The sequence below is a fragment of the Centroberyx affinis genome, unplaced genomic scaffold (genome assembly GCF_046629955.1).
Source record: "Centroberyx affinis isolate AG114_WGS23_722 - 3 ecotype Tasmania unplaced genomic scaffold, CSIRO-AGI_Caff_v1 ptg001070l_1, whole genome shotgun sequence".
In the NCBI taxonomy this organism is placed as follows: Eukaryota; Metazoa; Chordata; class Actinopteri; order Beryciformes; family Berycidae; genus Centroberyx; species Centroberyx affinis.
The window spans coordinates 22,479-45,134 of NW_027279619.1; the positions used below are offsets into that span (position 1 = coordinate 22,479).

The 22,656-nt window shown below is 39.7% G+C and overlaps 1 protein-coding gene across 2 annotated transcripts; it reads left to right on the forward strand.

The window, feature by feature from the left end:
• The first annotated feature begins 444 nt into the window (after window positions 1-444).
• On the forward strand, window positions 445-18,752 carry mccc2 (methylcrotonyl-CoA carboxylase subunit 2). Of its 2 annotated transcripts, XM_071523163.1 has the most exons (17): window positions 445-648; window positions 2,736-2,802; window positions 3,298-3,382; window positions 3,677-3,778; window positions 4,303-4,430; window positions 5,608-5,720; window positions 7,136-7,249; window positions 7,541-7,605; window positions 8,212-8,311; window positions 8,472-8,567; window positions 9,183-9,255; window positions 9,374-9,450; window positions 11,798-11,864; window positions 12,259-12,415; window positions 12,803-12,917; window positions 15,184-15,269; window positions 18,240-18,750. In XM_071523163.1, exons 1-17 carry the CDS (start codon window positions 517-519, stop codon window positions 18,355-18,357), a joined length of 1,695 nt encoding a protein of 564 aa, XP_071379264.1. In that variant the 5' UTR covers window positions 445-516; the 3' UTR covers window positions 18,358-18,750. The 2 variants fall into 2 exon arrangements, with proteins under 2 accessions (XP_071379264.1, XP_071379265.1); XM_071523164.1 differs by lacking the exon at window positions 7,136-7,249 and having other exon boundaries at window positions 18,240-18,752.
• The last annotated feature ends 3,904 nt before the right edge of the window (window positions 18,753-22,656 follow it).

The window sequence follows — 22,656 nt, forward strand, 5'->3', positions numbered from 1 at the left end:
ATTACACTTAGGATCTATTGAGAAATGTCTGTTCAGTCCTGAGGGAGAATGTGATATTTAAATTTGTTGAGCAGGGCAATGAACAAGAATAGTGGCTTTGCTTAGTACATGTAATTGTACTGTTGGCAAAACTTCATATTAACAAATGAAAATTCACAAGAAAAAACAAATCTGATGTCCTTGTTATGATCAATGAACTCAATCAATATGTAAAATCTATCTCAATTAGTAAAAAAATATTGAAACCCTTCAAATGTGTGTGTAAGATCTTTACAAAAGATAACAGACCTCTGGCATGATGTTAATGTTATTTCCTATTTGTACACTGGTTTCTACAATTAGATAGATAGATAGATAGATAAGTGTAGGCCTATCGGAATAGTTTCTGCAGACAGTAGATGGCGGTATGGAACGTTACTTCTCCCATTAACCACAGAAGAAGAGTTTTGCTGGGTTAGCTTGCTAGCTAGCCACGTAAATAGTTTGACGTTTGGTTATCTGGCTGTGAGCAGCAAGATGCTTCTACGGACTGTCCAACCGTGGCTGCTTCGTTGTAGAAGTCTATCCTTGGCTAACACAAGGCCTTACTATGCCGACAAAGTAGCTCGACTCGGTTCTCAGCCTGACACGCAATCTCCTGAATATCAGGTAGGTTGGATTGTAGCTAACGTTGGCTAGCCAAAATGCATATTTCTGCACACAGCTAACGTTAGCGTTGGCTCACATTTTACCTGCCCAACAACTGTAAGTTACGTTAAGGTTAGCTAACGTTGATAAGCATATCGGTTATAACTTGTCTCTGAACCACGCACAAGCTAACACATGCCAGAGGACTTTCAATGGGAGGTCAAAACCTTGAGCGTTTCGTGCTCTTCAGCCAAGGTCTTACTGTAGCATCTCCCTCATACAGCCCAATTTGTTCACTGTGAGTCCAACTAGTAGGTTTTACCAGGTGATATTACCCAGTACACAGTCTTTGCTTTTCACATTTGTTATTGTAAGAAGGGGGACCTGGCTAGCAAGCACACGAAATGCCCGAGGTCAGTGATTGTCCACCCTGGTCTGCGAGTGTCGCAGGTTTACTATCCTACCAGCTAGTTGATTGCATTCACTTTGCACCCCAGGCGTAAAACAGTCCCTCATTTGATGGCTAGAGGGAACAGCAGCAGGGCACTGGATCACAGTCCTGGTCCTCGGGACCCTGAATACTGCTGGTTTTCTAACATACCAGATAGTTAATTGCAGTTAATTGCATTCACCTGGCATCCCAGGTGTAAAATAGTCCCTGATTAGATGGCTGGAATGAAAACCAGCACAGCTCTCGAGGACCAGGATTCAGAACCGCTGCCTTAGGTGAAACCAGACAAATGAGAAAAGTTTACATGCAAAAAGGGGGAAAGCCACCATAAACAGCACCCATTGTTTTGTATCTGATGTCGTTCATTAATTCAGTCATAATCTTTGAACAGTGACCAAATGGATACTTTATATTAATCACAGAGACAAATTAACTTAAATTAACACAAACCTAGAATAAAATATATATATATATATATATATATCTTTCAGGCCATGGCAAGAGAAAATGAAATATTAAACATTTAAAATAAAATGTTTAATTGTGGAGAACTTTAGTTAATAACAGTGATAATTGAATAGTTAGAAAATAAAGTGTACCCATATCTCCAGAAAAACACCCTCAGTACCCAGTGTCTACATGCAGTGATTCATAACCTCTTCATTGAAAGTGGTGCAACACCAAAAAGTGCCACTTGATGGCATCATAGAATTGTGATTATTTTTCCAGCTTGGGGAGAGACTTGTTTAAAAATCCACAAATTAAAACTTATGTCAAATCATAAGATCACACATGAAATCAGTTTCATTTCTAATATCTCTATTTGCTTTATATAATTGCAGCTAGGTTGTGAAGTTTTTTCATTTCCTCTTCCAAAATTAAGTTAGATGGGACAGAATTGAGGAGGTTGTTAACTTCTCTATGTGAAATGGAACTAACCTAACCCATTACAACTTCATAAGCCGAACAATTATAGAATAGCCTATTTTCTGATGTTGAAAGAAAATTCATCTCAGTAGAAGATTAGAGCGCTACTGGCATTTATGTGATGACACACTCAGGCAATGATTGGGAAAGTAGCCTACTCTTTGTAAACGGGAGCGTCTCAACAAAAGGTGTTGCCCTTGTGCGTCCCATCAGCAGATTGTCAGACATGCTCCTGACACCCCAAATTTTCCATTAGTATTAGCTAGTATTGAAGGAGGAGAATTAAATTAATTTCCCCTGAAAAAGGTTTTGTTTGGAATCAAATAAACTAGCAGCACAAAGTAATACCTTATGTCTGACAAAGGAGCTAGCCTTAGAATTAGCTTAATAACTCTATGGCATGTGGCCATAAATTGGTCAGTGTATGGGGAAACACTGTTACTCCCACTGCTATATCTCCACAATGCTCAGGGTTCTTGACTGGAGGCTTCAAGGCTTCGTTTTATACATAGGCTTTTGCATATGCATCACTTTGAGGCTGGCCTGCCAACCTACTTAGGTCTGCATCAAGGAGCAGAACCTTTTGGCAGCCAACCTCCAAATCTGTCTTCAGGATCTTAATGTGGGGCTGTGTCTGCCAAAAAATGTCATCAATAGAAATTATAGCCATTGTAGCTCATTGACTAACAAAACAAATGTGCATGTACTCTACTTTTTTTTGTTTTTTTAGGAAAATTATGAGCGGATGCAAGTTCTTGTTGATGAATTGAAAAGCCGAACAGAGAAGATTAAATTGGGTAAGTGTTAGCACATGATGGATCACACACTACACGCCATGTTTACAAGCTCTTTGAAGTGAAATTCAACAGGGTTTGCACTGTGTTAAATAGTGACATTGTTTCCCATACGGTGACAGCCTAATGGAGAAGTGAGCTTGTGTCTTGAAGGTCACCAGTTCAAATCAGTGGACTAATTGGGACAATCTGGGTGATGAAAGTGCTGTCACAGTTCCCTTGAGCAACACACTTGATTGATGAAGGTAGAGCCCGCACACCAGATCTCCATATCAATCTCCTTTTATTTCATTAGGCTTTAGACAACGTTTCGATCCATGGTGGACTTGGTCAGGTCAAAGATTAAAAGTTTAAAATGAAAGAAGATTGATATGGAGATCTTGTGTGTGGGCTCTGCCTTTATTTACATGACCTTGCATTAGTCTTGCACCCACAGTCAATGTGCGGATCCCTAAGATTTTCTAAAAATTGTCATTTTATTTATTTGGGTTGATACAGGTGGAGGAGAAAAGGCCAGGAAACTTCATACTTCTCGTGGGAAGCTCCTGCCAAGAGAGCGCATAGACAGACTTCTGGATCCAGGGTAATGACATCCACCTCCACCCTTGGTTTTGGCCAATTCAGAAATTACAAATCAATCAAATTCAGACCAGACCAGATGCATAAAGATGGTGGCCCTCTGGTTCGATGTCGTTACTCAAACCATGGTGCAAATTTTCCTAATGTTGTTATCGTTTAACACTGGATACAGGGATGGAAGGATGCCATTGCTATCCTCTTACAATTTAGACTCCTGAAAGAAGCCATCACTTTTTTTCCCTCTCCTTTTTACAATTATCTATTACATATTGTTGTTCTTTATCTGATTTTCTTTCAGGACCCCTTTTTTGGAACTCTCCCAGTTTGCAGCATATCAGTTGTATGGAAAAGAGGAAGTCCCAGCAGGCGGTATAATTACTGGAATTGGCCGGGTTTCAGGGTAAGTTCTATGGACACTTTTGACATGGGTTTACCAGGGTGTTAGCGATACTACACGTCTTTGAAAGTGGTAAAAGTAATTCTCACAGGGTTACTGACTTTGATTGTAATGGTTAAAACATCTTGGTATTATAAGCCATTATTGTATTTGGTATGGTTTGCTCACATGCATAACCATAATTTAACTTGGCCCATGACTAAATTCCATGACTTATCAATGACTTATCATTCCCTTACTATATACAGGGAGGTAAGGCAGAAGGCTTGTTTCTTAGCCACATCTGGCCTATTATCATTAGCCGTGCTGGTGGAGATACGCACAGATGTAATATCCAGCGGCTTGATATCAGCAGACAGTGAAATAAATCTTGACAATGACAATTACATAGGACGTTAATTTCATCTCCTTGTTGTTTTCTAACTTGGCTTTTTTGCTTAATTTCTAAGCACATTTTCACATGACTGCTTCAAATGCACTCAGGCCCCGAAATAAATATCTTGTTGATTGTCTTTCATTCCTTGTAGGGTAGAGTGTGTCATCGTTGCGAATGATGCCACCGTCAAAGGGGGAACATACTATCCAGTTACAGTGAAGAAGCATCTTCGTGCACAAGAAATCGCCCAGCAAAACTACATGCCATGCATATACTTAGGTAAGTTGCTTATATTTTTTTCTTTTAGGGATTGGACGAACAAGCAAAATGAACCTATAAAAGAAAAAAGAAAACATTTTTTTTTTCTCCAATAGTTAACATGGCTGAGTTTTTAAATTGCAATTTCATCAAATCAGTATTCCTTTTTGCCTAACCTCCCACTGCCGCCCCAGCTCCTCTATATAGTACGGAGCCCGGGAGTGGCCATCGGGAGAAAAATAATATGTCGTGGCCACAATATGCAACACGATATGCAATTCGAGCTCTCATTTTCTTTTTTCATGTGCACGAGATACAATTCGTTCCCTCGATCTGGTTAAAATGAGCCCTCGTTTTGGTTTATTCATGCGCACGAGATACAATTCGTTCCCCCGATTTCCTCTTTACGTGTGCACGAATTGCCAAAACGTGCCCTCGAAATAGTGATATCGTGCTCTCAATATAATACATGCGCTCTTCACGAGCTTATAAAGAGTCAGTGCACATATTGGTGATTATGTTTAAATGTGGAGCTGTCCTGGGTGTGTTGCAGCCACCTGATTGTGTTTACATGGCTTGAAGGTTAAGTGGCTAAATTTGGGGGATATGCCTATTCAGTGTAAACAGACAATGGATATTAACATACCAGATCTGTACTAGGCCTATCTGCAATACCTAAAAGGGTACCTTTTAAGTTGCATTTTTTCCTAAAATACACAGTTTAACGAAATTGAGGGAACAAATTGTATCGCGTGCCCACGAATGAACTAAAATGTGCGCACGTTACAGTAAATCGTGGATTCGATATAACTTTTTTTCTTTCCCAATGGCCACTCCCGGGCTCCGTAATATAGCCTCACCGAAGTGAAATTTATAAAAATGAAAGGTAAACAGCAGCTCTGTAAAACCAGTTCACTAAAAGTAGAAGTTGTGTTTTAATAGGGATTTATTAGGATTCACTGACTTGGCTAGCCAGATCTCCTCTGCAGTTGTTCCAAAGTCAAAGGGCCCATTGGGAAAAGGCCTGATCCTTTTTTTTTTTTTGCTGGTATAGATTTGGAACATGCCAAAAGGCCCTGGTTGAGGGTCTCAGGCTGCACCTCAGCACATAAGGAAATATAAAATACCTGTAATATAGCCAGACATTAACAATAATCCATGAGATCTCAACATGTCCTGATGTTCTTGACTCCTTCAGTGGACTCGGGAGGAGCCAATCTACCCAGACAAGCAGATGTTTTTCCAGACAGAGATCACTTTGGACGGATTTTCTTCAACCAGGCAAGACTGTCTTCGGAGGGAATAGCACAGGTAATGCTTGGGTTTGGTCAATACTATTGTTTTTCACATGTTGATGGTATACCACTCTTACCTTGATAGGACTTAGTGCCTCAAGACCTCGGTTTCATAATTTGATCTACTTTTGGTCTCTTCTACTAGGGCTGAACGATTTTGAAAAAATATCTAATTGCGATTATTTTGACTGATATTGCAATTGCGATATGATTTGCGATATTAGAGGGAATGATAATTTTTACATCATTATTCTCATTTTCATTGAAAAACGTATTAAAATGATTATGGTTTGATTTTTGCGGGGATCTGTACCAAACAAAGATGTTTTCTTAAGTCTGTAGAATATGTGTAGGCCAGGACATCTCTGCAGCACGACAATATTTAATTTAAAATGGTATTTTGACACACATTTCGCCTTTAACAATTATTGCGCCTCCTGCGATTTGAAAATTGCAGTAGGCCATATTGTGATATAACACCACCACTATAGATTAGTCATCTTTTCATCTTTTCTTCTGTCTGCAACAGGCAACTACAATCCATCTCAGACTAGTCTGTGAATACAGTAGTCTGACCCTTTCTCACAGAATAAGATGGTTGTGAGATATCTTTTCCCTTCTGTGGTTAAAAGAAAAAAAAGGCTTGAGTGTGAGGGGCTGTTTGTGTGAAAGATGATAGATGTGGATGGCGGTACAGAGAAGTCAGATCTTCCTTGAACTTGCGTCTCTCCTGTAGACCCAAGGGTGACTCACACACCAGAATATAATCATACGGCTTCACCAAATAGAATGGCCATGAATTCATGTTAATATTGTCTCTTAAGATACGCTGATTAAAATAACCCTCCGCTGTGTTCTCCTCTATCAGTAAAAATGCTGTTTGGCAAAATTATGTTCTAAAGCGTTCGACCAACAGTCAATTGAAAACCACAGTAGGGGGATCTGTTGTTGAATCTGTTCACAAACGTGTTAAATATACGTTTTCAGGCTATTTTCGTAGCCTCATTCGAATGAATGGGAAGTAAAAATCCAAACGCTACTGTACAAACTCCGATCTTGGTGATTAGGTTATATTCTGGTTTTCATGGCAGTCAAGTGCAGAATAAGCCCCATGTTAAAATTAAGTGAAATATTGCTTTAAAAGGGGCCCCATATAGCATTGGTTATTATTTCTGAGATTTTTGACTGATTCGCTTTAATGCATAGCCACAAATTTTTCTTCAAGCCCAGTAGTCCTTAGAATAAGTGGATTTCATAATTTTGCATTTGAATTACACTATCAACAAGATCAACCATTCACCATTCGTTTGATAGCAGAGCTTTTATCGGTTGCCCTTCTTAGATGTGCATTCTTAATATCGGACCCAGAATGAGCAGCTGATGTTCTGTGAGATGTTCTGTGAGTAGACGTCTCTCTTTTTACTCTTTCAGATTGCTGTTGTGATGGGCTCTTGTACCGCTGGAGGAGCATATGTACCAGCCATGGCAGATGAGAGCATCATTGTGCGGAAGCAAGGAACCATTTTCCTTGGAGGACCTCCTTTGGTAGTCAACATAATAATTGCACTAAGTGGTTTTCAGCAAGGCTTGGGTTGCATATGCACACACACACAGACACAAAAAATATCCCTTACAATTTGGGACCGGATTTGGGAATTAACAAGTGGTTAATATTGCTAAACTTATTTTCATTCTATTACTGTAATTCCATACAAGCTGCAAATAACAAACAGGTAGCAGATACTGCTCACAAATAATAGATAAATACTGCAATGATATTGTTTCTGGTAATGCGTCTCCGTTTGGTTGAGGATCTCTGTGCCTTGTTTCTGGCAGGTCAAAGCTGCCACTGGGGAAGAAGTATCTGCAGAGGACCTTGGTGGTGCTGACCTGCACTGCAAGTATGAAATTAGTGGCATTTTTTATGACATGGCAGGTCTGGGTTTCTGATCCCAGGTTTCTGGTTTTGGGAAAGGGCTGCAGTGCTCATCAATAAAAATACTTAGTGAGCTGTTGTGGATCAGAGGAATATTGTGACTATTGTGACTGATCCTTCACCCTAAAATCCCACTGAGATGTATTGAGGTGTCAGCAAAATGGGCAGAATCTGAACGATTTTGAATGGAAAATATTGTTCAAAACCCTTGACTACAGCCTACACATGAAGGCACATTTGATATAAAATGTGGTACAAATATTGTCCAGTAAGGTAATTTAAGTCTTTTCACTTTGTGTAGATCTCAGAGAAATGCAAATTATTGCATTTGTAATTATTTTGCAGCACAGCCAAATGCACAACAAAAAGTCAGGGGTGCACAAATATGACTTTAAACATTAAATCATACATCTCTGTTAAGAGTGCTTTGGAAAAGTATCGTACATAACCATGTTATTTAACTTAATTGATGGAACACATGCTCCCATGTTATATACAGTAATTGTTTCATATATAATGGTTTATGTACCACAGTTATTCCACCAAAATTGATCTGTTGCTTATTTTACAGAAAATCTGGTGTGACCGACCACTATGCTTTAGACGATAACCACGCCCTCCATTTGGCAAGGAAGGCAGTGCGAAGCCTGAACTACAAGAAAAACATTGAGGCAAGTCCACTGATAATCACCATAAACATTCACATTTTATTGCACATCAGGTCATGTCATACTAGCAGGAAGCCAAGTTTTTTGTATGATTTCAATAAACCAAAGTTGAAAAATCAGTGATTGTATTCTCTTGACGTGGAATCTGTGCTATATTTTTCAGGTTACCACAGAACCTGTTGAACCCCCCCTCTACCCAGCAGATGAACTGTATGGCATAGTTGGAGATAACCTGAAACGCAACTTTGATGTCAGAGAGGTATTTACTCAGTTTTCTGTGTATTTCTTTAAATAGAGAGAGGAAATCAAAACTCTAATTCAAGAAAAAAATGTCCTTAAGTTTCTTAAAGAAAACGTAAAGTTTTCCTTCAAGTTTGATTTGAACACTGACACACTCCAATCTAGAATTCCTGGACAATAAGTTATGAGTATATATAAGATGGGTAGTTCTGATTTCCATTTTAAACCAATGTAAAGCTGTCAACCCCCTCTATCAAGAGCTAAGTGAAGTTGAAAATTGAAAACGGTTCAGTCTTTTTTTCCTTTCTTTGGCAGTGCTACACTTGTTCTCATTTGGATTAAAGCTCGGGCCTTTAAGTCTTGTTCTAGCCCCCGGAAGCAAGAATTTATGCTAACGCTAAACATGTCAAACTGTCAATGGTCTACAAAAGTGTTGGCAGACCTTTTTGGACACAAGATCTACTAGCAGCCTTTTTTTCATTAGATGTTTTCAGTTGCAATCGTCTGAATCGTCTGAGCCTGATACTGACTTGATACACAAGTGTTGTCCATTTTCTTTTACTGGTCTTTTCATCCGCTGTTGCATCAATTGGCTTGCATCAAATATGGCTTTCGTATATACATTTGATTGCAGGTCATTGCCAGAATCGTAGATGGCAGTAAGTTCGACGAGTTCAAGGCTTTCTACGGGGATACACTCGTCACAGGTATGTGAAATAAACATTTTTTTTCACATGAATAAATTCCTCTCGACAGCACAGAGAATTGTGTTGGTGTGGATTCTACCAATCTCACTGTTTCAACTTTGAATCTCTGCCTCTTCAGGATTTTCAAGAATATTTGGTTACCCTGTTGGAATCATTGGCAACAACGGAGTCTTGTTCTCAGAGTCTGCGAAAAAGGTAAGCAATAAAATCTCCTTTGTACCCGAGGGTAACTGAAAGACTATCGCATAGAATAATATTGTGTGCCATAGCTTCGGAGTGATCTGTGAAGACAGTGGGGGTTTTCTGATGTCTGTTCATAACAACTCTGAAGAAAACCTCAGAAAGTCTGTATGCTCCTTTGACTTTCACACAGAGTTCAGATTGAGAATGGTACAGCTTCCGTCCCATGGGCTTACGAGCTGATTCTGAAGGGAGACAGACAGACAATACCTGTGTAAATTGTATAAAGCTAAGCCTCAAGATCATGTTGAATTTGCGAAGGAATAACCATGTCTGTTTTACTGGTAATGTGCTTCTCAAAATGTCAAGGACTTTAAGGGTTTAAAAACAAGACTGAAGCAGTTCAAAGATGATCTTCCACAGAGATCTGCTGCTTACATCACTGAATACCAATATTTCACTCTTGAGGAGGCTCCAGTCTTGCACTGACCCATAAAGGCATATTTGCATTCAAGACATGAAGCTCCTCTCCCCATACAATAAGCTCTCAATTTACACTCGTCCAGGCCTTCTTGTGAATGGGCTGTAATAGCCTGATGAATGGCGTTGTAATAACATAACATTTAGAAACCAAAGACAAGTGACAACTGTAATTTTCATTTAATCTAATTCATTCAATTTGCAAGCCAATCTGATCACTGGTGCCGTGAACAGCGCTGCACTTGGCACTGGCAGAGGCAAAATGAGGTGCTGAATTTGTGATTATAGACTAAGATTTTTTTTTTTAGAACACATTTTGAATTATATTAACCCTAAAACAAGGTTTTTTTTTTATCTTGCCAGTAAGGTCTCAACATGACACTATGATATAGCATTAGTTATTTCACTAGGGCAATTACTGTAGATGGGGACTGACACAGTGCTTCAGACAGGCACAGAAGTGGGCCAGACAAATGCACAGATTGCATATCCAACAAAAATCAATACGCCACCTGTGTTTCTAGACGCATTTTTGAGCCAGCCCGTCATCACTTACGACATGCCTGGCTTTCTATCATGCTAACTGGTAAATTGTTAAATGCTGTTTTTCCTAGGTTTCTTTGTGAAGGGCAGACAAAGAACAGATACAATTTGTTGCTGTGAACACATCAGAAAACAAACTGACAGATTATTTTTGACAGAAACTGTCACTTGTTTCAGACATTTGTTTACATTTTGAAAGCAAGGCAGGCAGATTCACCAAAAGAACACCAGTAGAGGTAACAGCCAAAATAAAGAAAACACCTGAGTAATTCAGGGATGCAAAGTGTATTGAAATTAGATGGCTCCTCACAGTACACAGTCCTTTGTGCTTGTTTGCAAATGTAATGGCTTCTGGTGGTTTTGTGTTGTGGGCTGCATTTTTCTGGCGTGGTTTAAGACCATTCAGCCCCTTTGAATTCAAAGTAAATGCCAGTAAAATACAAAGCCATTCTGAGAGATGGCCTTCCTCCTGTGGTGAAACATTTCTATCCTGACTCGTCTCGTCTTAGATGACAGGTCCCTCATTCACAGGCCACAAGTGTTTCCTGAATGGTTTGATGAGCGTGAAGAAGTTGTTAGTAGTTGCTTGAGGCAACATTTTGCACCACCGTCAACCAGGGCAATATGGTGGAAATCAATATCACGATAATCATAAAGGGTTTTATTTCAATACATATCACAATATGGGTTAAGTATGCAAAATCACAAGTTAAATAATCAAGTTGATGTTCATCTCATTGAACTGCACGGTAATGTTAAGCTTAATGCAAAAAAATAAAAATCAAATAATATTCCTTAAAATGTTTCAAACTTCATTTTTTAATAAAATGTGTTTGTTATCATCAATTTAGATAACAGAATGGTATATCACAATATCAAAATATCATCACCACGTCACAATCTCAGTATGATTCCACTGAAAGATGATAAATGATAATATTGAATTATTGCCCAGCCATCAATAAGTTCCCAACTTCTCATGGAAGAATGATCTCTGAAAGAGATCCAGACCGCCTTAGAATAAATGCAAAGGCACAAACTGTTCCTGTAGTGGTGAGAAACAAGCAGCTGGGCATGTGCACCTGTGTGCTTTAAATATATTTTGAATTAGCCTACTTCTTTACTCAGGTGTTACTTATGGCAGCTCACTTAAGGCTTAAAGTACATTCATGTTTAGCTCTTGTGTCAAGAAAAATAAATCAGTACTGTCCCATCACTCTATTTTAAAATGGAGATGGTACACTTCTGTATTTAAAAAAAAATTAATTTAATAATTTAATTGTTCCTTGGAGGTCAACTGGGAATTTACATATTAATTGAATTTAAAATTCTTTTTCAGGGGACGCATTTCATCGAATTATGTTGTCAACGAAACATTCCACTTATCTTTCTCCAAAACATAACAGGTTAGTTGGGGTCATTGACATCATGGATTTTGTTCCTTTATTAATATTATATATTATTACAGGATTATATCAGTATCTTTATTTTCTTTTGCTCATTTCCTATGTTACACAGATATGGCTGCCTACTATCATTTATCATCACCAAAAGAAAGTGATAACAAAGTGATAATATGCCTAAGATCTCAATTTACATCATTTTCAGATCAAATTAGATGATGTAGTATAAATCTCTTGCTCAGCAATTTCCTAGTTTTTTTTGCTTACTTATTATTAATCCTGACAGAGGTTTTCTTCTGAGATGACGACACACACAAAGTAGTTCTCACCCACCTTACTCCAGAAATACACTGTTTTAATTTGCACTCTCTCTTCTCCTCCTACATTTCCGTCTTAGGCTTCATGGTGGGAAGGGAGTATGAAGCAGGAGGAATTGCCAAGGATGGAGCCAAGATGGTGACTGCAGTTGCCTGTGCCAATGTGCCTAAGATGACTGTTATCATTGGAGGTTCATACGGTGCAGGAAACTATGGCATGTGCGGTAGAGCCTACAGGTATGAAGACTACATTGTTAAAGATTTAATTATTATTAAAGGACCAACCCAAGAGCAAACAAAATGTTTCCCCTGCCAAGACTGCCACCAGTTCACCGTTGAGATAATTGTTGAATTGTTGACAATTTGAATTGAGTCATTTTTAATCAAATCATTTTGGAAAATCCATATTGTTGCCTATTCCTCTACTTTGTTAAGAGATTTAACAGATTTATGACCCAAATAATGCACTTGCTGCTTAAACGCTCATTGTGTTTTGCTGTATTTGTCATCACTTTCTTACTTGATCTTCATTATTACAGCTTTCTGTTTTTGTGGTATTATTATGTGGTATAGCTGGTTATTCTGACTCAAGCAAAATGATGCTTCTTGTTTCTCCTTTCACAGCCCCAGATTCCTGTACATGTGGCCAAATTCCCGAATCTCTGTAATGGGTGGTGAGCAGGCTGCCACTGTCCTGGCCACCATCACTAAGGATCAGAGGGCACGTGAGGGAAAGGAGGTAACAATTCAATTACAATATTTGCTCTCATTGGCACCGTACATAATAGGGCTACACGATATATTGTTTCAGCATCGACATCGCGATGTGCGCATGTACAATAGTCACATTGCAGGACGCGCGATGTCAAGTAAGGCAAATTAACTCACACACTTCATGCTACAACTTTTTTGCTGCTTGATACAAAAGGAAAACTCGCAAGGTTCTCATTTTCCATGACTAATCTACAAGGAAAAGTCCGTCTGATATTACATAATTTAGTCCGATTTAAGGGTTCTTGGGTACATGGAGTTTGATCAGTTCCCAATGTGCTCTGGTGAAGGGGTGCGCTTCATCAATTTATTAACAACCAAAGCAGGCCCCACTAGTCGCCTACCACAACCTGAAAATGAGCGCTGCCTGTTTTGGTTGTTTGACAAACTGATCCAGTGCACCCCTTCACCAGAGCACATAGCGAACTGTTCGCTGTGCATGCAGAGTCTACGTATCACCTGCCTGTAAACATGAATGCGACGCGGCTTCTGTCACAGATAATGTCGCCTGGATGCTAGAGGCAGGCATTCAGTTATGCGAGGCGGCTTTTGAATGCATGTATGCCCGTTATCATCGGCACCTCGTTCCGGTGCTGGAGAAAAGTTAAAAAATTACTGTCACGGGGCTGGTCCGTGCCTTAATGTAAGAAACGCATAACACACACAATATACACACAAAACTTCCAGATCTATCTGTACTTACATCTTGCCGGCAGAGAGATAAATCTGTTTGTTGCTTGAGTTTGAGAGTTTTACCATCCTCAGCCGCACTGGGAGGCCTGTTTATCTTCCACCACGCAGATTAAGCATACATTTGAACATCATTAGAAATGGTAGCTTACATGTAAATAACACAACTGCGACACACAAGTCCATTTGTAAAGTTTATTAAGAAACGTGTTGTTTTTCCCAAATACCGCTCCACCTGTTCTCTCTCCACTCCTTGTAGTGGAGGAGTCCAAGCTGATTTCTGGGTGGCAGAGGGCTGAACCAAGTGTGGTAGAAGTAGGAGGGGGGTTTGTTTTGTTAGAAGAGGATAGACATTTAAAGAACCCAAATGATGAAAATTCTGATTCTTAATTGTATATCTGTACATGAATAACACACTGCATGTATCTGGTGAAATTTCCTGTATTTTTTTATATCGCAATATATATCGCAGAAAAAATGTCAGTTTTTTCCAATATCGTGCAGCCCCAGTACATGAGCAACAAAGGCTTAAACTAGCTCCTGTGAATCTATTCTATTGCCAAAAGCATAGATGTAATGGAAGACGTTTTTCTCACAGTAATTGGTTGACATTCATGTATGTCACAGGAGTTCAGCAGGAGTTTGACATTATGTCTACAGGACATGCATATGCACTGTAGCAGTTTAATCACCAAGTATTACAGCGATGAGTCATCCAAACTGTTAATTCATCACATAGCTATAATTATATTAACAGCATCTGGTTTGCTGTTATGAGTGTATTAAGAGTGTATTTATAGTGCAGTGTGACACCTGTTTCTCATGTATCTGTACCCTGATGGCAGGGCCTTGACGAGGTGACGTAGGAGATGGTCCAATAAACAGCAGCAAAATGACTGAAAAAAATAAATAAAATAATGATAATAATTGGATGATTTTTAATAAATTTGAAATGTATTCTTTTTATTATAACAATTATTTGAAAGTATAAACCGGCCCTTGTTGCACTTATTATATTCATGGAAGAGCCCTTATAACCAAGTGATTGCAGCTTTTTTGTAAATGTGGCCAGCAGTTACATGCAAAAAAAAAAAAATGGAATGGAAATTCATGAGGCTGTCAAGTCTCTCCGTTCATTTGTTTGCCAATAAATTAATTGGAGTAGATGAGCAGCTATCAGCTAGCCGCTTTGCCAACATGCATGCTACTGTAGGTGCTGCTGTCTCTTGTCGTGGGCATCAAGCGTATGGATGTGGTAATTGCTGGTGCCTTTAAAAAAATATAATAAAGAGCTAGCTCGATTTACCTTACTCTGTAATCACCGACAAACTGTACAGGGTTGATTCATCATTTTCCACCCAAGGAAACTGTCACTTCCACAACAAAAGAAGTGGCCTTGTGCTTTTTGCTTTGTAATTGCACATTCACAAGTCTCTCTCATAACTGTTGTCCAACCCTGCATGCAGCTGACTGTAAATCGGCTTCATTTATGCAGTTCTGTTTGGCAAACCTACCAATGATTTTGTTTTGCAATGTATTCACAGTTCACAGCAGAGCAAGAGGCTGCCATGAAAGAGCCAATAGTGCGGCGGTTTGAGGAGGAAGGCAGCCCGTACTACTCGAGTGCCAGGTGAGCTTTGTCAGGACACGTCATGTCTCAGGCAGTTACACGCTCAAATGTGAAGCTCACGAGTCCAAAGGCTGTGACTAAGAAGTTTTTGAATGTCAGTATGTGATAGGAGTTCAACGCTGGTACCAAGGGTCCTCTGTGGTAAAGCATTGGGGAATGGTAATATGGGGCAGAGCTGTAGTACCCACAGGCAACCAGCAATTTTTCCAATTTATTTTAACATTATTTTATTGATGTATCCTGCGACCTTGCTCCTCCATAAACTGAAAAACCACAAGAGCTGCTCTTCATGCATGAGAGGTGCTGCTGTGCTGTGCCCCAAGTGTATTTTTTGTTATTAGATGTGCTGTTCTTTTGCTAATATGAGCTATCTTTGCTTTTCATTTAGTCCTGCCGGCTATTTTTCATGTCGTATGTGAGCAGAGCACACATCAGACGGTGGAGTTCTTGTTAACCAAATTAGCATCATGTGCATGGTGGAAATGCTGTGTGTGTGTTAGATTGAGGACAAGTTTTAAGGCTCCTACTGTAGCACCTTCTTTTTGCCAATTTCACCTTGGCACAACAATTTCAAATACATGGCAAGCACAAGCTCTTGCAGTGCTGGGAGATGATTCAAATATTAAAATATGGCAGATGTTAAATTGACGAGACTCCTAAAACATTGTATTGGCCGCTAAAAGGTCTAAATCTCTGATAAGAAAAAATGCCTCTGTAGCAGCCACAATCTCCTTGTGGTCCCTGTGATTTAGAGGATATTAACACATTTGCAGTAGGCATAGTATACTAGGTGGAAATCCAGATAATGTGTTCTCCAAAAGGGAAGGTTCAAACTCTTTAGAAGCTGACTGATAGAACACTAATCAAGGACACTAGAACACTAATCAAGGACACTAAACAACGATAAACACCAGGGCTTTTCTTTGTGAAATTGGCACCAGTATCCTGTCAGCATTTGCCAAATTTGTGTAAATCAATGAAGTATGAAAGCATTATACTCTGAACTGCTTACAAGCCATTCATAGACTTGGATGGCTGTGTAGCAACGGTAAGAATAAAGGGCTTGAAAGGATTTTATGTGGCTTTGAGAGTAATGGTGTCACAACCCATTGACTTGCATTAGCATTGCTTGATAGGAGACTGTTACAAAAACAAAAACATTGCGTCATTTAGCTGGCGCTCTTATCCCGAGCAATTTAGAATGAGTGCAACAGTAGAATAAGTGTAAATTTCTCGATTACCAAGCAACCAATAGTAAGCTATGCAAGAGTCAGAGTCATATTGTGCGTTCATGTGCTGGCGGGAAGGTCCGACATCCGGGACTTCCAACTCGGCTCCTGGTCTTACTGTTGACTGACACAAAACTTTATTTTTTTGCCTTGTTAAGAAGGTTAAAGGTCGCCATTGCGTCATAACTCGGAAACTCAGGTAGCTTCTAACTAAAAGTTCTAACTTCTTCTAACTTAAAAGTTTCTAACTTAATCGTCCGACTTTGGATGGCGTTCATGTGAAATTTCCAAGTAGGAAAGTTGTTTTTCCGATATTTTCAACACACATGAATGCACAAATAGTACCTGACAATACAGTCAACAAAATATGACGATACATTTAACAAAGTATTACTGTGGCCTAGAACGTTGATGAAGTTAAAAGTGTGCTAGGAAAGAAATGAGAGGTACGAGGAGAGGTAGAAAGGATTTTAAACTTCAGACAAGAGCATAGAGCCCTGCACGGGCCTCAAATTTAGGCCTGAGCCCGGCCCAAGCCCTAAGGCTTATGAGAATTCTCAGCCCGAGCCCGACCCGAGCCCAATTTTTTTTGTTTTTTTTTGTTACATAAAAACGTAATGTGTTTGATCAATTTCGAATAGCTTATTAAACCAACACCATACAAAACACTTCCAAAGCATTACCAGTATTAGATGTGTCAGTTCAAACGTTTATTAGAAAAAGGTTGAGCTTTTTACTCGGAGCCACAACTCTGGAGATACACATGTAGTCCATTTTTGACGGACTACTATGCATCCGTCTGTTCCATATTTTAGCCATATAAATCTATATAAATAATAGTTTGCTTATTGTAGTCATTTATCACCATGTCAGTTAAGAAAATACATGAATCAATGTCGCTTAAATATATGTTGGAGATGAAATTATCCACAGAGAGCCGCTGAGAAGCTTCTATTTGGCAACAGTACATCTACACATAAAAAGGGACACAAGTACTCTTCTATGGTACATTAATGTTCCTCACAGTACAACGTGAGTTGTTTATAGAACAATAAGCAAAACTGGATAACTGTGATGACTTACCCATAGGTAAAATCCTAGATACGTGCAACAGAATGGAAGCGCAGGCGGAACAGCTCCGTTACGCCAACAGAACGCATGCTGTGTACGATCAAAAGCTTCACCAAAGAAAATGCCTAGAGTCCATTTTCTCAAGAACAGAACAATAATGTTAGTCCATGAGGCCAGTGCTTGCTTGGAAGCGACAGGAGGGCGTGTGTGTGTGCGCCAGGCAGTGTCTGTATTTGATAGGCTAAAACGTTTTTCTATCTTAACTTTGTCTTATAATCAAATTGTATTTATTTTCTTAAATTAGTAGTTTCTTTGATTGGTATGCCTATTGATTTCAAGTCCCAAGCCCAAAAAAAAAAGAAACAGGCCCGGGCCCGACCCGAGCCCAAGTTAGTGATGTGAAAATCGGCCCGAAGCCTGGCCCGAATCTGTCATAGCCTCGGGCCCCGTCGGGCTCGGGCCAGAATACAAGGCTCTACAAGAGCATAATAAAGCAAGAAGAGGAGGAAGATGAGGGAGGATGTCGATTATAGAGGGGAATGGAGCATCTTGCCACACTACTAAAGTAATTCATGAGAGCCCTGCACAAGTACTACAGCAAGCACACAAATGAGTGAGGCATAATGTGCCATCTAATAATGTGATGCACTTTTATTTTCTATTTTTACAGACTGTGGGATGATGGTATTATTGATCCTGCTGATACTCGTCTGGTTTTGGGAATGAGCCTCAGCGCAGCGCTAAATGCACCAACGAAGAAGACACGTTTCGGAGTATTCAGGATGTGATGCTCCATTGGCTTTTACCGGTGTAATCCTTGGCTTCACTAGTCACACGTGGACATTTATAGTCTTTGTAGTTGATTTTGGGAAGTATCACCAGACTAGAATAGCAAACACAGTTTGAAAATTAAGAAGAAAATCACAGGGAATGGAATCATCCAACATCGGATTCATGGTGACGAGATCTGAGGGTCTTCTGTTGTTGTGGGACATTTCAGCTGTTAACTTGTGCCTTAACTGTTACTCATCCAGTGTAAATGCAACTGTACCTATAAAACTGTTCCTTTAGGTGGTTTGTGTTTTTTTTTTTTTGTGAGATACTGTTAATTGTCACCTATTAAAATTTGGGAATTTTGAAACTTGTTAATACAGAAACTGTCTTTGGTCTGGTCCATTACTTTTGGCAAGGTGATACCTGACAGGAATATCTGAGTAAAAAACATTGGTAACACTTTACAATAAGGGTACACTAAGTTTATGGTTAGTTAATGCTTAATAAGGGTTAGTTAATGCTTAATAAGCATTAACTAACCTTAATTAGAAGTTAAACTAATGTGTAATTTACTAATGGTGTTCATGTTAACTAAGGTATTATACATTATTTAATAGTTTATAAAGATGACTATTAAATAATCTATAAATTAATACCTTAGTTAACATGAACACCATTAGTAAATGATTACCAGACACATTAGTTAACTGTTAAGGGTTAGTTAATGCTTATTAAGCATTAACTAACCCTTAATTAATGTACCCTTCTTGTAAAGTGTTACCAAAACATTTCATAAGGGGGCGCTGTTTAGCTATAAATATCTGACTGGCTGCATTCTTGTGGTGTGGTAGAGACACACTTAAGACATTTTTTCAAGTTAATAGGTTTTAAAATAGCACATATTGGTACTGCTGAATATTTTGTGTAACAATAACAGATGAGCTGAAGAATGTTTTGAGGTGGAATGAGAAGAAAAGACGTGAAGTTTTGAAGTTGTCTGTGTAATGTGTAATTAACTAAATTTTCACACTTCAAATTTCTATTGTCCAGAGACACTGGTGGGTTTATGCCTTCTGAGCCAGCCTTCTGTTTCCCTTTCACGTCTATACTTGTGCAAACTTTGAATTAGCAGGAGGGAATAGGATGCTGTCTTTACAGATCCCACACTGGAGGCAGACACACACACACACACACACACACACACAACACACAGCGTGCTGTGTACCGAAGCTGAGCCAAAGAGAGGGAGAGTGCTTAACTTTACCAGCTGTCTATCCCTTCTCTCCACCTCCCTCCTCCTCTCTTTTCCATTTTATCATATCTTCTATTCTGTAGAACAGGTTGCATCCAGTTAGTATTCTCACACATTGGCACAGCCCATCAGAGTGCACTCTGGCACAGAGTTGCACTTTTCTCACATTCATAGCACTATCCTTGAGGCCAAGGAGTAGATACAGCAGTGCATTTGAGTGTTTACATTAGTGGCGAATGGCATCAAGCTAGCTGGCTAAAATGCATGGGCCATGGTATATGCAGACCTGTCTGTACTGAGTGTGCGGCTGGTGCATCGAGACAGGCTGTGGAGAACCTCATCTTCGGAAGAGCAGAAATAGCTCAGGCCATTGTGTGTGTGTGTGTGTGTGTGTGTGTGTGTGTGTGTGTGTGTGTGTGTGTGTGTGTGTGTGTGTGTGTGTGTGTCGCCACCCACACACAAATCCTTCACCTCCCTCTACCACCAAGTTCTGGTTCACTGGTTATGCCTTCATCATCTTCCACCAAATGTCACTGTGGGAGGCATTAGAGCAGTGCGAAACACTTTTAAAAGTTGAGATTGTATTCAAATAAGTACTGCTTGTTAGATGGATGTATGCTGAGATGAGGAGTGGACCCTAGTGGTTCAGAAAAAGTCGTAAGGCATGTTCTGGTATGTATTTTTGCCAGTAAGCAAGGAAACGAAAGCAAACATTTCAGCATGCAGATCGATATGCTATTGAATCAGGGGAAACCAAGATGATACAAGAGCATGCATTTGTGTCTGTGTGTCAAAACTGATCTAAACTTAGCACTGAACATGATTGTTCTTTATTACAATTATTACACAGCTGGTAGCTTTCAGGTCCCTTTTCACAGAAGAGCAAGGTTATTCTTTCATCTGGACTAACAGGGATGGCTAACACACACAGACACTCACATTCATACCTATGGGCAATTTGGAGTCTTCAAACCACCCATCTTGCAGGTCTTTGGACTGTGGGAGGAAGCCGGAGCACCTGGAGGAAACTCACATGAACACGGGGAGAGCATGCAAACTCAGAGAGGGCCGAGGATCGAACCCGGGTCCTTTTTGCTGGCAGCAACAGTGCTAACACTGAGCCTAGAGGGCCACAAGACTTACTCGGTTTTAAATCCATGTTGTGTTTATGTGGCAGAGCTACATACCTTACTTGTTAAGTGCAGTGCAGCCTGGTAGTTTCAAGTATCATTGTACTATATGGATAAATTATATAGCTAAAGAAGGCCAGAACAGGTATTTTCAACCAGGCATAGAAAAATTGTATTCCAGCTGTGCTAATTATTCCCTAATGACATGGATACCTGTAGGCTACTGGAGAGGTTGCTATGCCAATTCTGGCGGTAACCAGGGAGCTACCTGTTAATTACCTTGAAGAAAACTTCAGAGTATGAGCTCAAACAGCAAGGTGCAAAGCATGACTGTGGCACCCATAATCACAGCAAAGGATGCCCTCTCAGGTATTACTGATGTGTTGTACCTCATCTTCATCAAAGGGATGATGATAACAACAGGGTTGTAGTACCTGAGACTGCTCTTTGTCCAGACACGGTCTTGAATTGAACTTGGCCCAGCCTCAGTCTGGACTCTGTCTCGCCCCACTCTCAGTCTTTAGTCAAACGTGATAAACTCTTGTCTCTGTCTTGACTTGACTTTGGTGGACTCAACTACAACACTAATTAACAAGTATGTGGAGGGCCTATGTCCCTTTGTATGGCTGGACCTAAAGGTGGGAAGTCACAAACATAAATAAAAGCCAAATAGACTGCAATCTGATAACAGCTACCAGTTAAACATCCTTAGCTTTCTTTCAAGTAGCTCAAGTCTCAAACCATAATGATGAATAATAATGAAGTTGGTAAACTTCCGAAATGCCATGATTTGGGTCTTTATATCCCAAACTTGAAATATTCAATAGAGACTTACTTATTTATCTAAAGCTGCACTATTAAAGCAACTTCTCACATTGGCAGCTCCAAATGTCAGTGAGAGGTAACTCTTTGAAAACTGTAACATGACATCAGGAAACTGCACACAGCACACTCATGTTTACCAACCCAGCCGGTCTGTGATGCCAAAGGAAACCAGGGTAGCAGGGTGGCATAGTGACTAGGGAGCCCGGGTTCAAGGTGCCATAACGGCAAGCATCTGCCCTGCTGAAGTGTCCTTGAGCAAAACACTGAAACTCAACCAGCTCCAGAGCTTCTGTTCCTGATCTCTGACCTTCCTGTGGAGGGAGGCAACTGAAAAACTGAATTTCACCTTTGGGGATCAATAAAGTATCACATTATTACTATGACTCAATAGCAGACATGCAGACTGTTGTGACGTGGCTCAGGTGGGACTTGTTCAGACAGTTAACAGACATAAATTCATTAGAGATTAGATTCATTCCGGCAAGTGATTCAGTGGGTAAAGGTGTCCTGAATGAAATGAAGTCCAGACTGATTCAATAACTGAACTGCAAACTAATTCAATCGCTGACAAATTTGTTCAGTCAAGCAAAACTGAAAGTCACCCAGTGGGCTGGATTACTTTAAGTTGAAGAACTTGTGAGTTAATGAGTGATTAGGTGGAGTTGCTGTAGAGCTGCTAACATCAGAGTCTTTGGCAAGGCAGGTAGACCACAAATTGTCCAAATATGAAATTCAGCCTATTCATTATTCTCAACTCTCTAGTAAAGCGATTGGTTTTATTCGTCCAGTGCAAACAATTCAATAGGTATATGAAGATCAGATTAAATGATGTCTGGTGGGATTCAGCAGCTCATTCACTCGCTGACAGATTTGTTTGGACAGTTATGACTCATAAGGAAGTCACCCAGCGGCCTGAAAACACTCATGACTCAGAGTTCAAGAGTTAGTGTTTGTGTCCAGTTCCTGTAGAGGAATATGCATCCTTTTCTGATGCTGAAGTCAATTGAAATTTCGATTTGGTCACGTTTGTGAAGCAAATAAAATAACTTTAAAGAATCTTTAAAAAACGATTCATTTAAATGAGAAAAAAATAATGGCACACATAG

Excerpts from the sequence above, each read along its gene's own strand:
- mccc2 (XM_071523163.1), top strand. The coding sequence starts at position 517 with ATGCTTCTACGGACTGTCCAACCGTGGCTGCTTCGTTGTAGAAGTCTA. Across the intron at positions 3,779-4,302 it reads GGAATTGGCCGGGTTTCAGG|GGTAGAGTGTGTCATCGTTG; the intron begins GTAAGTTCTATG and ends CATTCCTTGTAG. Across the intron at positions 7,250-7,540 it reads TCCTTGGAGGACCTCCTTTG|GTCAAAGCTGCCACTGGGGA; the intron begins GTAGTCAACATA and ends TGTTTCTGGCAG.